Here is a 17,463-nt window from a genome sequence, read left to right on the forward strand (position 1 = left end):
ATGTGGTCTACTGTGAGCAGTGCTGGTTGTGTAGTCTCACAGCTGCAGGGAGGAAGGACCTTCTGTAGCGTTCCTTCACACATTTAGGGTGAAGGAGTCTGTCGCTGAAGGAGCTCTCCAGCGCTCTGATGGTCCTTCATGGGGTGGGAGTCCTTCTCCATCATGGATGACAGCTTAGCTTAGCCATCATCCTCCTCTCTCCCACCACCTGCACTGTGTCCAGAGAGCAACGTGTATGTGTATGTGATGAGACAAAACAGGAAATAGGTCAGTTTCCTATTGTCTGCAGTTAAATAAAAGTAGGAGGAAATTAAGAGCAAAACAAAAACAGCAGATACTGGTTATGTTCTATTTGTTTCTGTGACTTTGAGCCACTTGAGTCTGCGGTCAGATCAGCTTTGACAACAAAAGGAGAAGTATCTTGATGTGTCTTCATCAGGACAGCAAGCAGCTTGTCAACAAACATCCCAGCAGATGTGTCAAAGTGCATCCCCATCACCATCACCATCACCACCACAGCCAGCACCATCACATCTCCTGTGCTGTCTTTCTCCTTCCCTCTGTCACTTTCTTCCCCTCCTTCTCTGGGCTCCTATCTGGGTCACCTTGCAGGACGGGAACCTCTTTCTCTCTCTTTCTTGCAGAAAAAAGGGAGAGTTGCCTGCTGCATATCAGTAGAGGCTGGGAGGAGGAGGAGGGAGAGTAAAGCCTGATTTATGGTTCCGCGTTAAATCGACGGCGCGGGGTACGCGGCGACGCACACTTTACGGAGCGCGTCGCCGCGTAGCCCTACGCCGTAGCTCTGCGTCGGTGTGACGCGGGACCATAAACCAGCCTGTAGCAGGACGCAGGACAGGAAGGAATGGAGGAAGGGGGGGGGGGTGATGTAGCTGGAGCTGGCCGGGGGGAGAGCTGCTCTGCCGGGGGAGAGCTGCTCTGCCGGGCCGCTGCGGAACACCCATGGGTGGCTGTGTCGGGAGCCACCACGACTCCTCGGGCAGCCTGAACGACAACTCGGACGGCACCGGAGGTGAGTGTAGCGGGTTCGGGGTGGGGGTTCCCGGGGGTGGGGGTCCAGGACGGGTCTGTGCTGCAGCTTCCTGCAGGATCCTGCAGGTTCCTGCTGCAGGTCCCTGCCCTGCCCTGCCCCGGCCCGCCAGCAAGGCAGCAGGAAGGAGCAGGGACCAGGAGCAGCTCGGTGCTGGTTCCTCTACCAACCAGAGGGTTTTAATGAGCTGCTTCTCTTTGTTCCGGGCTGGAGACGGAGCTAGGCGGCTAAGAGGCTACGTAGCTGCTACAGTATCCATCCTGGATGTGGGGGGAAGACCTGGACTAGAGACTGGGGGGGACTAGACCTAGACCTGGGACTGACGTAGCTGCTACAGCAGCTCGGTAATAGAATACACCCATGCAGCAGCTCCATCCTGGTGTGGTAGGACCTGGACCTGGATCTGGGACTAGGGGACTAGGGGGGACTGATGGAGCTACTGTAGCTGCTACAGCAGCTCCATCCTGGATGTGGGGCAGACTGGGACTGGGGGGGACCTGGGACTGGCACGGGGGGGGGGGGGGGGGGGGGGGGGCTAGACATGGGACTGGGGGGACTAGGACTAGGGGGAACTAGGACTAGGGGGGATCAGGGACTAGGGGGGACTAGGGGGGATCAGGAACTAGGGGGACTAGGGGGGGCTCAGGGACTAGGGGGACTAGGGGGATCTGGGACTGGTGGGGACTAGGGGGGATCAGGGACTAGGGGGGATCAGGGACTGGGGGGGGATCTGGGACTAGGGGGACTAGGGGGGATCAGGAACTAGGGGGACTGGGGGATCAGGAACTAGGGGGACTGGGGGACTAGGACTAGGGGGACTAGGGGGGCTCAGGGACTAGGAGAACTGGGGGGACTAGGGGGGACTAGGGGGGGATCAGGAACTAGGGGGACTAGGGGGATCTGGGACTAGGGGGACTAGGGGGGATCAGGGACTAGGGGGCACTAGGGGGGATCAGGGACTAGGGGGCACTAGGGAGACTAAGGGGGATCTGGGACTAGGGGGGATCAGGGACTGGGGGGGATCTGGGACTAGGGGGGATCAGGGACTGGGGGGGGGGTCTGGGACTGGGGGGGGATCTGGGACTAGGGGGGACCTGGGACTGGGGGGACTTGGCGGGGGACCTGGGGCTGGGGGGGACTGGAACTAGGGGGGGGGGGGGACCTGGGACTGGGGGGGGGGACCTGGGACTGGGGGGACTAGGGGGATCTGGGACTAGATCTGGGACTAGGGGGGATCTGGGACTGGGGGGGAGACATGGGACTGGGGGGGATCTGGGACTGGGGGGGATTTGGGACTAGACCTGGGACTAGGGGGGATATGGGACTGAGGGGGATTTGGGACTAGGGGGAGGGTTTACTGACACTAACTATAGGCTTTACTAAACAGAAAGGTTTTAAGTTTAGTTTTAAAGGTTGAGGTGGTGTCAGCCTCCTTAACCCAGATTGGAAGTTGGTTGCATAGTAATGGTGCCTGATAGCAGAACGCCCGCCCTCCAAATCTACATTTAGATACTCTAGGAACTACAAGTAAACCTGCACTCCGAGAACGGAGAGCTCTGACAGGAACATAAGGCACTATCAGGTCTTGTAAATAATGTGGAGCTAAGCCGTTTTGGGCTTTATGTGCAAGTAATACAATTTTTAATTGGATTCTGAATTTTACCAGTAGCCAATGGAGCAACGCTAACACTGGAGAGACGTGGTCTCTCCTGCTGATTCCTGTCAGTACTCGTGCTGCTGCATTTTGGATCAGCTGGAGCCTATTCAGCAAATTACTTGGACGTCCTGCTAACAACACATTACAGTAATCTAGTCTAGAAGATACAAACGCATAAACTAGTTTTTCTGCATCACTCTGCGAGAGGATTTTCCTAATCTTTGCAATATTACGGAGATGGAAAAACGCTATTGTACAAACCTGATTGACATATGGTTTAAACGACAAATCCTGATTGAAAACAACACCAAGGTTTCTCACAGTTGCACTGGAAGCCATCGCAACACCATCTAATCCCTTCCTAAGATGCTCTGGACCAAGAATGATAACCTCTGTTTTATCTGAGTTTAAATAAAACAGAGGTTAGGGGGGATCTGAGACTAGGGGGGGATCTGGGACTAGGGGGGGGGATCTGGGACTAGGGGGGGGATCTGGGACTAGGGGGGATCTGGGACTAGGGGGGGATCTGGGACTAGGGGGGGATCTGGGACTAGGGGGGGGACCTGGGACTAGGGGGGGGGGATCTGGGACTAGGGGGGGACCTGGGACTAGGGGGGGGATCTGGGACTAGGGGGGGGATCTGAGACTAGGGGGGATCTGGGACTAGGGGGGGGGGGGGGTCTGGGACTAGGGGGGGGATCTGGGACTAGGGGGGATCAGGGACTAGGGGGGATCTGAGACTAGGGGGGGGGGTCTGGGACTAGGGGGGGGATCTGGGACTAGGGGGGATCAGGGACTAGGGGGGATCTGGGACTAGGGGGGACTAGGGGGGATCAGGGACTAGGGGGGACTAGGGGGGGGGATCTGGGACTAGGGGGGACTAGGGGGGACTAGGGGGGGATCTGGGACTAGGGGGACTAGGGGGGATCTGGGACTAGGGGGACTAGGGGGGGTCAGGAACTAGGGGGACTGGGGGATCAGGAACTAGGGGGACTGGGGGACTAGGACTAGGGGGACTAGGGGGGCTCAGGGACTAGGAGAACTGGGGGGACTAGGGGGGACTAGGGGGGGATCAGGAACTAGGGGGACTAGGGGGATCTGGGACTAGGGGGACTAGGGGGGATCAGGGACTAGGGGGCACTAGGGGGGATCAGGGACTAGGGGGCACTAGGGAGACTAAGGGGGATCTGGGACTAGGGGGGATCAGGGACTGGGGGGGATCTGGGACTAGGGGGGATCAGGGACTGGGGGGGGGGGTCTGGGACTGGGGGGGGATCTGGGACTAGGGGGGACCTGGGACTGGGGGGACTTGGCGGGGGACCTGGGGCTGGGGGGGACTGGAACTAGGGGGGGGGGGAGACCTGGGACTGGGGGGGGGGACCTGGGACTGGGGGGACTAGGGGGATCTGGGACTAGATCTGGGACTAGGGGGGATCTGGGACTGGGGGGGAGACATGGGACTGGGGGGGATCTGGGACTGGGGGGGATTTGGGACTAGACCTGGGACTAGGGGGGATCTGGGACTGAGGGGGATTTGGGACTAGGGGGAGGGTTTACTGACACTAACTATAGGCTTTACTAAACAGAAAGGTTTTAAGTTTAGTTTTAAAGGTGGAGGTGGTGTCAGCCTCCTTAACCCAGATTGGAAGTTGGTTCCATAGTAGTGGTGCCTGATAGCAGAACGCCCGCCCTCCAAATCTACATTAGATACTCTAGGAACTACGAGTAAACCTGCACTCCGAGAACGGAGAGCTCTGACAGGAACATAAGGCACTATCAGGTCTTGTAAATAATGTGGAGCTAAGCCGTTTTGGGCTTTATGTGCAAGTAATAAAATTTGAAATTGGATTCTGAATTTTACGGGTAACCAATGGAGCGACGCTAACACTGGAGAGACGTGGTCTCTCCTGCTGATTCCTGTCAGTACTCGTGCTGCTGCATTTTGGATCAGCTGGAGCCTATTCAGCAAATTACTTGGACATCCTGCTAACAACACATTACAGTAATCTAGTCTAGAAGATACAAACGCATAAACTAGTTTTTCTGCATCACTCTGCGAGAGGATTTTCCTAATCTTTGCAATATTACGGAGATGGAAAAACGCCATTTTACAAACCTGATTGACATATGGTTTAAACGACAAATCCTGATTGAAAACAACACCAAGGTTTCTCACAGTTGCACTGGAAGCCATCGCAACATCATCTAATCCCTTCCTAAGATGCTCTGGACCAAGAATGATAACCTCTGTTTTATCTGAATTTAAATAAAACAGAGGGTAGGGGGGATCTGAGACTAGGGGGGGATCTGGGACTAGGGGGGGGATCTGGGACTAGGGGGGGGATCTGGGACTAGGGGGGGGACCTGGGACTAGGGGGGGGGGAGATCTGGGACTAGGGGGGGACCTGGGACTAGGGGGGGGACCTGGGACTAGGGGGGGGGATCTGGGACTAGGGGGGGGATCTGAGACTAGGGGGGATCTGGGACTAGGGGGGGGGGGGGTCTGGGACTAGGGGGGGGATCTGGGACTAGGGGGGATCAGGGACTAGGGGGGATCTGGGACTAGGGGGGACTAGGGGGGATCAGGGACTAGGGGGGATCTGGGACTAGGGGGGATCAGGGACTAGGGGGGATCTGGGACTAGGGGGGACTAGGGGGGATCAGGGACTAGGGGGGACTAGGGGGGGGGATCTGGGACTAGGGGGGACTAGGGGGGACTAGGGGGGGATCTGGGACTAGGGGGACTAGGGGGGATCTGGGACTAGGGGGACTAGGGGGGGACCTGGGACTAGGGGTGATCTGGGACTAGGGGGGGACCTGGGACTAGGGGGGGATCTGGGACTAGGGGGGATCTGGGACTAGGGGGGATCTGGGACTAGGGGGGACTAGGGGGATCTGGGACTAGGGGGGGACCTGGGACTAGGGGGGGATCTGGGACTAGGGGGGGGATCTGGGACTAGGGGGGGACCTGGGACTAGGGGGGGGATCTGGGACTAGGGGGGGACCTGGGACTAGGGGGGATCTGGGACTAGGGGGGGGGGGGGGACCTGGGACTGGGGGGGATCTGGGACTAGGGGGGACTAGGGAGGATCTGGGACTAGGGGGGACTAGGGGGGATCTGGGACTAGGGGGGTCTGGGACTAGGGGGGACTAGGGGGGATCTGGGACTAGGGGGGACTAGGGGGGATCTGGGACTAGGGGGGTCTGGGACTAGGGGGGACTAGGGGGGATCTGGGACTAGGGGGGGATCAGGGACTAGGGGGACATGGGGGGATCTGGGACTAGGGGGGATCTGGGACTAGGGGGGACTAGGGGGGGATCTGGGACTAGGGGGACTAGGGGGGGACCTGGGACTAGGGGGGGACCTGGGACTAGGGGGGATCTGGGACTAGGGGGGATCTGGGACTAGGGGGACTAGGGGGGGACCTGGGACTAGGGGGGATCTGGGACTAGGGGGGATCTGGGACTAGGGGGGGGGATCTGGGACTAGGGGGGACCTGGGACTAGGGGGGATCTGGGACTAGGGGGGTCTGGGACTAGGGGGGACTAGGGGGATCTGGGACTAGGGGGGATCTGGGACTAGGGGGGACTAGGGGGGGATCAGGGACTAGGGGGATCTGGGACTAGGGGGGATCTGGGACTAGGGGGGACTAGGGGGGGATCAGGGACTAGGGGGGATCTGGGACTAGGGGGGACTAGGGGGATCTGGGACTAGGGGGATCTGGGACTAGGGGGGGATCTGGGACTAGGGGGATCTGGGACTAGGGGGGATCTGGGACTAGGGGGGATCTGGGACTAGGGGGGGTCTGGGACTAGGGGGGACTAGGCGGGATCAGGGACTAGGGGGATCAGGATCAGGACCCAGCTCTGCCTAATCAGCTGTCAGCCCGGTTCCTGCTGACTGTACAGTCTCTTTAAATCTTTAAGTCTTTGCTCTGACTTTCTTTATTTTTATTATTGAGCCTGTTTTGGGAAGTGAGGGGAGGAGGAGGAGGAGGAGGAGGAGGAGGAGGAGGAGGAGGAGGAGGAGGAGGAGGAGGAGGTGTCGCAACTTCTCATTTTCTCATTTTCGGTTTCTGAACATGGCCTGTGATCAGAAGCTCCAATCTGAGCATGATCAATAACCCACATGACACCAAGCATTTTGCAGCATAAAGAGGTTTGCATTGTCAGATTCAAATCAGTGACAGATTATAAGGCTGATCAACTTGAATGTGGCTTTGTGCATGAAAATATGTCACAATCTAAAGTTTTTTAACCATAATAACTTGTTTAAAAAAAAACATCATGCTGCAGCCTCATCATAAAGGAAGTGGCAAGTATCATTTTCGGTTTCTGAACGTGGCCTGATATCAGAAGCTCCAATCTGAGCATGATCATTAACCCACATGACACAGAGCATTTGCAGCATAAAGAGGTTTGCATTGTCAGATTCAAATCGTTGACAAATTATAAGGCTTTGATCAACTTGAATGTGGCTTTGTGCATGAAAATATGTCACAATCTAAAGTTTTCTAACCATATTATCTTGTTTAAAAAAACAACAACTAAAACAAGGGTTTCTTGAAAACTGATGGTGACAAAAAAAGCAATGGGAAAATGTTCATCTCATTTGATTGTTGACAGAAGAGACTCTGGCAGGAGAAGAAAGAAGACTTTCACAAGCATAAAAGGGTTCAGATAACAAGAACAGCCCTTTTTTTAAAACCCTTTTAATCAAGCTGAAGTGTTATGGTAAACCTTTTGTAGAGTAGTTTCCAGGTTTGTCCGGTGTAGGAAAGAGATCCACTGCTGGCACGTGAGTTATTTTAATTACATAATGGGAGATGGGGAACGGGGGAGGAGACCAGGGGCCTCATCTATAAAGCTTGCTTGCGCAGAAAAAGCGCCTGAAAGTTGCGGAAGCCACCTTCTACGCAAAGTCTCGGATCTAAAAAGAAAAAACTAACCGAAAAATCTGCGTATCTTTACGGCAACTCGGACCCTCCCGTAAGAATTTACTTAAGACACGGGGAACTGGCGACGCAGGGATTGAAGTGGTGAAATGAAGCCAGATTCATGTCATACTCTTAATAATGTCATCACATCTCACAACATATATCAGACTTATAATAAAATAGTGCTGATAACGGAGCGGGGGGTGGGGAGGGGGGGGCTGCCGCTCCGAGCCCACTACTTCACGCCGAAGAGGAAAAAAGAAAGTGTTCTGATTAAAATAAGGAAAGTTGGACTATATAACAATTGCGTTCATAAGGATAAAGTTAAAAAAAAAAAAAAAATTAAAGAAATAGTCCCTTCTCCCCGTGTGTATCTGCCTGTCATGCACGGGTACGTGCGCTCATGTTGTTACAGCCGGAATTATGGTTCTGCGTCACACCAACGCAGAGCCTACGCCGTAGGGTCCGGCGTAGGGTGCGCGTCGCTGCGTACCCTACGCCATAGGCTCTGCGTTGGTGTAACGCGGAACCATAAATCAGCCTAGAGCAGTTCTGAGGGGAGACGGGAGGGAGGAGGGGGAGCGGGGGCCGCCGGGCCGCCGTCCCGAGTGTCTTGATGATTTGCTGATCCTACCGTTAGTTTTTAAACTGTAAAAAGTGGGGGGGACAAATACATGATTTTGAAAAGACGGGGGGACATGTCCCCCCTGTTGCGCCGGGGAACTCACGGCGTTTAGCGCAGCAACGGCGTGCTGCCACTCACTCGCTTTATTTTATTGTATAGCCTACTATTTATATACTTATTCTAACTTTTACTGTGACCACCAAATAATGTGGTTTTCCTGTCCTCCACATCATATCTAGGTCTCCGTGAAAGTCAGTGTCACGGTGGCTGCTACTTCTCATTCATTCTGACGCCGAACTATGGATCTGCGCCAAACAGGCTGCAGAAAGCCACTGCGCATGCTCAGCAGGCTCATCCATATGCATTTCTGGGCGTGATAGGAGGCGGATTCAGCTACGCAACCTTCCAGCTGGACTGCGTGGAAGTCTGCGTGCACATGGTTTTATTGATCCGGATTTTTTTTTGCGTCCGGCATTTTCGGCTTTTGAGAGTACGTGCACTTTTAGTATGAATTCTACGCACTCCATTTTAAATGAGGCCCCAGGCCTTTAAGATGCTGAGATAAAGCTTGAGTGTCTTCGTCAGATCCTCATCCGTCTTTGCTGCTTTGTCTGTCAAGTCGTGCTGGACTAAATGTCAGATGCAAACACGCAGCTGTTAACTTGACACGTTGGCTGTTAATGGCAGACACAGGGGAATAAGACCTGAACATGTCTGCATTTACGTTCAGCAGCTGGCATGACTAGGTTTACCTAATCCCATTGGGACAATAATGTAGTTTAAAAATGTTACACACACTGCCCTACATAAATCCTGAAGGATTTCTGGGAGTTGCAGAAGGACAGCCAAGTAGGCTGGTGTTTAAAGATAAATCTGTGAATTACTGGCAGACCCATGGGCTGGAAAGTAGGCTATTGCAAAACCAGGAGTCGTAACATTCACGCATATAATTGACAAGAATTTGGGCTGGTTTTGCTGGAAAAGGGTTTTTCTTTGTTTGTTTGTTTGAAATAATTTACTTTCTGGTCATTTCATGTCTCGGTATGAGTGTCACTGTTTTGCTACAAACCCGACAAACAGTGTCCAACTTTTCCTGGGCTTCCCAGCTTCAGCTGGCTGGAGACCAGAATGTGCCCACAGTGATGCTGCGGCGCGTTTGAAACTGGAACCATGACGTTAATTAAAGGTGCCTGAAGAGGGGGGGCATTACCAAGTGCTGTATCTCATTTCAGTCGTTGCAAACCATCTTGAGTCACAGGGTTGTGCTTTGTGATGCTGCATCATTTGCCAATTTATTTATTTTTTTATGCATCATCAAAATCATACCATATAAACCAACCCAGGAATGAGGCACGGTCGCTGCGATGCCAGGAGAAACGAGTTCCTTTTCATTGAAAAGCCTCCTAATATATAGCCGGGTAGTTAAACCGTAGCAGAAGTGGTGCGAATGGTAGAACATGAAGAAAAAGGGATGAATGAAGATATATATCCTTAATTATTTTTTTAATCTCCATCCAGTTGTTTACATAAATTAACAGAAATAAATCTACCAATGATGCGGAGTGAGCTCAAATAGTTGCAATCAATCAGTTCTGTAATATTGGTAACTGATCCAGAGTGAGATAGTATGTACTTTTGCTATTATTTTTATTTAATTATATACTGTAAATCCAAATTCATGTTTACTGTTGGAGCAGTGTGTTTTAGTTTAGTTTTTTTTGTCTTGTTGAGGCTTTTTTTTTTAACTCGAGCAACATTCAAAGGCTAATTTGATCTAATCATACAGTAAATCACCTAATTGGACGGTATAATGCAATGATAAACGAGTAATTATTTTCTTATTACCATTATAGCTACGCGTGCCTTTTGGTACACGGGTATTAAAAGGTTAGAAGTGTTATTTACTCTAAACAGTTGAAGGGAAGTGCCCTGCGATCTGAGTACATGTGTACCGGGAGCAGCTGTAACCCGGTATGTTGATCCGTCCTCCTCTTCTCGTCTGTCTCTGTGTTGTGCACTCACATGTACACGCTGTCCTGTACCTGTTGCCCCCTCAGTGTTGATCCAGATGGTCTTATTCATCAGCCATTCTGCTGCAGATGGAGCGCTGTTTGATCTGCAGTTACATCGGGTTTAACTGAGTTCACTAACAAAACTTTTCAAGAAACTTGCTGGGATTGTTTGCATGCTCCGATGTTTTTTTTATTTTTTTATTTTTTGTTAAGGTTGGTCAAAACACTGATTTATTTCATCATGTTATTGTTCTTCCTCTCTATCACATTTGTCATTTTTGTCTCTATTATCTCCCATGAATCTCATTTGCTTTAGTTTTTTATCTTTTATCTTTTCCTTTTTCATTTATTCACTCAAAACCTTACTTACTTTCCAACTTTCTCTCTCCTTGGTCTGCTGTCCTGTCCTCCATCCCCCTCCTCCTGTCCTCGCTCTTCAGTGGCTCTAGGGCGTAACCAGCCCCTGAAGAGAGAGCGGCCTAAATGGAAGAGTGACTACCCGATGACTGAGGGCCAGCTGCGCAGCAAGAGAGATGAGTTCTGGGATACGGCGCCAGCGTTCGAGGGCCGGAAGGAGATCTGGGATGCGCTGCGTGCTGCCGCCAGCGCCTTTGAGAGCAATGACCACCTACTGGCCCAGGCCATCCTGGACGGGGCCAGCATCACCCTGCCGCACGGTAACAGCTCCAACGTCACCCGTCCTTTACTGTTTTTGTCCATTTCTTTCAACTTTTGCTGCTGTGAGAAGCAAGAAAGGCATGTGATAAGAGGCCGGAACTTCCTGCCACCAGTCAGCGGTTTTGACTACTATGAGCTACAGGTATTAATGGTGTTAGAAATAAGAAACTAACCCCGGGATGTGAGTTTTAGTTTCAAGTGTCATCCTAAGTGGCTGAAACAGGAAGCGCAGCTTTGCTTCTCATCTGAGCTCACTTCTGTTTGGGTGAGTTGCGTCAGTTCTCTGTTAATGACTTGGTAGTCAATATGGACCAGATTATAAACATCTACATCATTTAGTCAATAGGAGTTCAAGGACCTTTAAGTGAATCTCATTGACCACTTTTCAGAGTTTAGACTTTAGCGGTTAGGAAGTACAGCACATACTGAAGTAAGAATCAATACATAATAAATAAACCGGGCAGTGCTCTTGGACCTTTTTAAAAGTAAGAGTTAATTAGATAATGACTCGCATAAATATGCCAAAGAGTGGTTTCAAAAGCCCAGTTCTGCGTAAGAGTGAACATGAATCCCAGGAAGAAAGTGTTCTTCAGTGATTTCTTTATTTTTCTGGATCACATTCAATGTAAAACCTGCATGGATTGAAAAAAGGCAAAGAAATTAAGTATTTCAGGTATTTTATGGTTTTCTGAAAGTATTAGGATATAAAATATAGCTACAGGTTCAAAATGAACATAAACCAACTTTGTTATCAGACTATAACCTTTTTAAAAATGTCACTTTGAGCCATTTGTAAGCTATTTCCGATTCAAACAATTGTGTGTGTATATTATATTCATATTTGGGTGTAGCCACTTTACTAAGTTCCTTACCTGAGAGGAATGTGGGGTAATGGTCTGAAGAAGCCTGACGGGTGGGACGTCAACTGGATTACAAGTTATTGTTTCATCACTGTGTACCAAGAAAAACAACTTTCAGTCCAAGTTGAGATCTTGATTGACCCCATGGACGAACACCAGACCACCCAGAGGAAAGTTTAGCAGTTTTATGCTCTCATCATGGAGAGACTGACTTATTTGGCCAGAAGTAAGTCCTAATCAAGGTAGTGGTTGCATCGTACCATCGGGTCCTTTGCTGCCTCTGGTAATTGTAGACTGCGTGAAATGGACAGAATAATAAAGAGGGAGATTTTTTTTTCAGATCAAATTATATGCCGGGTAGCTGGATCTTGTAAGCGGCCTAATGTTCCAAGAGGAAGATGATCCAAGCATCCATCAAAGCTGGTTGTGGATTGGGCAAAGCAGTCCAGCATTATTCTTCTCAGAATTTCCACCACTAATCTGTTAGAAACGGACGGAACAAGAACCTTAACTGAACTGGACCAGCTTCACAAAGAAGGCGGATCCAACCACAATTCTGCTAGAAACATGTTTGTGGCTTCCGAGAGCTACCAATTTCTCTGGGATATTATGGGAAAATGCACTCAAATGATAGACTTGCTTTAATAATATTAATGATATGTTAAAAAGTGTTTAAAGACCTGATATTTAAAGTGCTGGCAAATGTCATGGGTGTGGAAAGATGAGCAGCCATTAAATAAGTTAGTAGAAAATCTTTTCCAAGCTTTTTGTCTTTTGAATTTATTTTTTTTTGATCAGCTATTTAATTTTATTCCTAAGAGTTTCACTAACAGGCTCCATAGGTCACACTTTCCCTTCAATGAAAAGTATTTTCTTTGAAAATACTTTTTTTTCCAGATAAAAGTGAGCTTGAAGCTACGACGTAGGTTTTGTGATAGTCTCATAGTTGTGAGAGCCGTTCCTGAGGAGGATTAAGGTGTATCTGAGAGCAGTGATGTGGTTTTTGTAGCTTACATGGTATTTCTCCTCCTCCATTCCTCTGAGTAGTTGTGGAAGTAAGAGCGACCCTGCTGGGCTGCAGCTGTGGATTCCCCAGCCCTGACATCAGCAGCCAGCGCTGCAGCAGCAAGCCAGCAGATCAGGGAACACTCCTGCCTCTCACAACTTCATGCTCCTCTGTTTTCACATTTAAATCGCGGCTTACAGGGAGGGTTGGCTCCAGGCTTTCTTTTCATGTCAACCTTTTTTTCAAAGTCATTTTTTACTTTAACACATCTTATGTAGTTTGTTGCTCAGGAGTCCTGTTTAAACCGCTCTAGCGGATCGGTTTAAAGATACAAACTGCAAAACACACTAAGTAGTTCTGTGGACAACTTGTAAAACTACAATATTTTTTTGTAGCAGTTATTGATTACCATATTAGCTATTTAATATGGTAACACCATTTTAATACAGTAATATATTAAATTCACTTAAATTCAATGTTATTTTATAGCGTCTATTACAACAGAAGTTGTCTCTAGGATCTTTCCAGAGACCAGAACATGAACATGAGCCCCGAGTATGGGGGTTATGTTAATTACCATGTTAATTATATTGATTATAGTTAATTATCATGTTTATGTTAATAATTTGATATATAATATATAATTTAACATTAATATATCAGCTAGTCAGAGTTCATTGTCCTCAGCGGTAAAGTTTGAGCAGCTTTCGTGGCATGCTGTTTATTAGTGGGTGTTGACAGAAACTGAAATCGGTATAACTTTTAATCAGCTTCTTTAAAAGTATCTGAGTTGTAACGTAGAACAACAAGTTCTGTCCTGAGGTCTGCTGGACAGACGTGTACTGATGTCACTAAGCATCACTGTGGGGCTCGTCGTTAATCCTCAAAACGTTCTGTAAATTCAAATTAACTCCATTCGTCATTTCAATTTTTATATGTATTTTTTTCCCCAGAATCCACATATGATTTAATATCAAGACTTTTCACTTTGTTCATTCAAAAATGCTTTGATATAGGTGTATTCTTTTCTTTTTTTTCACGGTCTAACGTGAGTTCAGACCACCAACGTGATTCTGTGGCGAGCTATTGCCTCAGCTGTCGTTCAGCTTGTTGGATGCTGTTCAGCCGGCACCAAATGTCCAATAACTCACACCATTACACGTGTCGTCTGATCATTTTCAGCCAGTATTAGTAAAGCAACATGTAGGATTGCAAAGGAAGTTACCGTAACCCAATCTTATTATCGCACTGATCGTAGATTTCTTACATTTGGTCCATGGCTGATTTGTCCTGCAGGTTAGTTTTTCAATTTGGTCCTTTTTTATTATTATTATAACGATTAAATACCACAACCAAAGATGCGCTCGACCTGTAAGCCGTTAGCATCCTGCAGCTGAGAGATAAACGTTATAGTGAGACTGTACGGGGACTGGAAGTGGTAAAAGCTGGTGAAATACAGAGATCGAGAAGGATTCACACTCAGATTATGTTTATTTATTGTCCCTGAAGCATACTGAATATTAATCATGCAGGTATTTATTCATATTTGGACACATCTCTGTTTGTGTGACACTTTTAAGCATTTTGATACATAGAAATAAACCTGGCCTCACAAACAGCTGAGCTCTCTTGTGCAGCAACGTGTGAGGTGATTGTTTACACGTCTGTTTGACAAAGGCTGTAAAATGCGTGACGAATACAGGACGAATATCTAACTGAATGAGCTGAAAGAGCTTCCTACATATTGTTAAAGGTTTTTATAATATGGAACTGGGTTTGAAGGAAGTATGTTGTGGTGTAATGTTTTTCTCCTCGGTGTTTAACCTTTGCTCTTGGCATCGCTACATTATTCAGAAACGTAGTAGTCCTGGTGCTGCTCTGGTCGCCGCGGCGACCGGGCTGTCACTCAGAGAGTCGTGTGGGCTCCTGCTGACTCATCTCACTCTCGGTCACCACAAACCCGAGCATCTCTCTCGACCGGCTCGTGATTCAGTTCAAGTCATAAAACGAGAGGGCTGTGACTTTTTTTAAACATACAGAAAGATGTTACTGTGTTTGCATTTGACTTCAGTTCTGCAATAACAAAACCAACAAAACAAAAACATTACTCTCCTTAATATTCTCTTCTCCCTGGTCTTTCACTTTTTAAACTCTGGGTGTGAATCACTAGTGCATGATAGATATATAAATGTAATACTCCAGCTCTTCTCTGTCTTGTTTTTGACTGTGACTATGGCTCACTTCTCCATTTCATTGTGTTACATAAAAATGGGAATTGTAATCTTAAATTGAATGGGACCTTTGCCTTTTACACTTTCACAAAACAACAGAATGATTTAGAGACAACTGCGATGTTCACTTTAGATGTTAAGTGCTTATCATTAGAATGTCCCTTATTTGCTCTTGATCGTGATAATGGCCACATACGTGGGTTTTTACCTGTATGTGATTTACCTGCTTTAAATGATTGATTACAGGTGCCAATGTCATTCATTTCGTATGTGAAATGTAAGTTTATTTATTTTAAACCGTTTCAACAGAACAGATGACAAATCCAAATGATATAGTAGTTATATGTAGTCAATGAATAATAGCTAATATGACATACTTAATAGGACTTAAAACCTACTGAAAATACTGAGCGAAGTTAAACGACAAGGTTGAGCTGACAGGAAAAATGTTGACTGAGTTTTTGTCAGAGTACGCACTTGATATGTTTAAGTTCTTCTAACTTTAAGAAAAGCAGCCGTCAGATACTGGTGCAGCTCAGAGGGTACGGTTATGAGAGGAGGGATAGAACAGTTCAGAGGAATTGTGAAGAGTGAGACGGCTCTGTAAGGTCTGTAAAGTCCCAAGCGGTATCCCTAAATGAGTATAAATGTCCCTTAAGTGAGGCAGGTAAAGGGAGGGAGTTCCCCTCGACTCCCCCTCCAATGAAACTACATATTATTGTTCACTGCTGACTTAAAGCTTCACTCAGTTTTTATAATTGTTCTTTTGGTTTTGATTGCTGCATTCAATAATGCTTGAATGATTTCTTTCTGTGTGTGATCTGCCCTGCAGGAGCTCTGACGGAGTGTTACGATGAGCTGGGGAACCGGTACCAGCTGCCCGTCTACTGCCTCTCCCCTCCGGTCAACATGATCGAGGAGCGGTCCGACGACCCGGACGGCTCCGATCCCGACTCCGGGGCCGCCGACGCGTCCACGGGCAGCGGCAGCGACCCCGGCTCGGGGGGAGAGTGCCAGCTCCGCCTGCGGCTCTCCACGGGCCGCGACCTCCGGCTGGCCGTCCGCTCGGCGGACACGGTGGGCATGATGAAGCGGCGTTTGCAGAACCAGGAGGGCGTACCGGCTGCAACCCAGCGCTGGTTCTTCTCAGGTCGGCCGCTCACAGACAGGCTACGCTTGGACCAGCTCAACATCTCCAAGGACTATGTGGTGCAGGTCATCCTCAGCCAGCGGCCGCCGCCTGAGCCGCCAGGGCCGGGACACGAGCCCGAGGCCTCCGGGCTCGGGGCGGGGGAAGACGTGTCTAAACTGCCTCAGGAGCCCACGCCGGTGGAGAACTGAAACCCCTCAGGCGGGCAGACCACAGGCCTGGCAGGACAAGACGGGAAGAACCAGGGACTAAAACAAGAATGGAAATGCTTCCTCTCCTCTTCTCTGCTCAACTCAGTTGTTTCTACTGAGAGGGCTTTGTGTTGGCGGAGGGCGACTGTCTGCCGGAGCATAAAGACTCTATTGAGAAAAGACTTCCTTCTGGTTTTACACCATCATTTTGTCCCTTTTTTTTTTTTTTTTTTTATTAAACCCTTTTAACTGTTCCTATGGAAACCAAAATTACAAAAAGAGAACTTTGTCAGAATGGCTTATACGTTTTTCTTAGCAACACTGAAAGTTTTAACGTTTCCATGTTTCAGTTTTCATTCAAGTTCTGCTCTTGTGGGTTGGGCTTTGGTTTGTAAGACAGGATCCAAAACATCAACAGCCTTTTCCCTTCAGACAGCAGACACTTCCACAATCAGTACACTTATTTAGGCCATTTTTTTTTTTTAACTATTTGTGAATGAATTGAAGACATATTCAGTCAGGGTATCACGTCAGTACGCTGTAAACTGTGCAGACAATTTGGTTTTGTAAGTAAACGCTGATGTTTGCTCTACGTTATCGAGAATTCGCACACAGGGTTCGTGACTGAATGTTTTACCAAGCTGCTGGTCCAATATTTCACTCTGCTTCACTGAACAATCAAATGAATCATGTGATGAACAGTAAGAGCTGTTGGGTGTGAGTGGGCGTGGATACAAGTGTGTGTGCGCGCGTGTTTGGGGGTTGGGGGTGCTCATGATCAGGACACATTTACTCTTGTGGCAAAAGGAAGGACAGCAAGAACACAGTTGCATATTTTGATTAAAAATAGAACATTTTTAAATAAAATTGGTCATTGTTTATATTCCTGTCTGTTTTATTGGAATCATTTATTATTTGAATGTGTCTGATTATGTTTTAATTTTATTTTTACACATACATACATATGTGTATGTGTATACACACATATGTATCTATACTGTATATACATATATCAAAAGTATTTTATTGATTGAAATTCTTTATTCAGTCACATCACACTACAAACAT

General features: G+C 48.4%; 1 protein-coding gene across 1 annotated transcript; it reads left to right on the top strand.

Annotated features, from left to right (window-relative positions):
* The first annotated feature begins 897 nt into the window (after positions 1-897).
* Positions 898-17,261, top strand: ubtd2 (ubiquitin domain containing 2). The gene is made up of 3 exons (XM_061739538.1): positions 898-1,030; positions 10,720-10,956; positions 15,887-17,261. Exons 1-3 carry the CDS (start codon positions 961-963, stop codon positions 16,393-16,395), a joined length of 816 nt encoding a protein of 271 aa, XP_061595522.1. The 5' UTR covers positions 898-960; the 3' UTR covers positions 16,396-17,261.
* Positions 17,262-17,463: the final 202 nt, after the last annotated feature.

This window comes from Cololabis saira, chromosome 14 (genome assembly GCF_033807715.1).
Source record: "Cololabis saira isolate AMF1-May2022 chromosome 14, fColSai1.1, whole genome shotgun sequence".
Classification (NCBI taxonomy): domain Eukaryota; kingdom Metazoa; phylum Chordata; class Actinopteri; order Beloniformes; family Belonidae; genus Cololabis; species Cololabis saira.

Excerpts from the sequence above, each read along its gene's own strand:
- ubtd2 (XM_061739538.1), top strand. The coding sequence starts at position 961 with ATGGGTGGCTGTGTCGGGAGCCACCACGACTCCTCGGGCAGCCTGAAC. Across the intron at positions 1,031-10,719 it reads CAACTCGGACGGCACCGGAG|TGGCTCTAGGGCGTAACCAG; the intron begins GTGAGTGTAGCG and ends CTCGCTCTTCAG. Across the intron at positions 10,957-15,886 it reads CAGCATCACCCTGCCGCACG|GAGCTCTGACGGAGTGTTAC; the intron begins GTAACAGCTCCA and ends TCTGCCCTGCAG.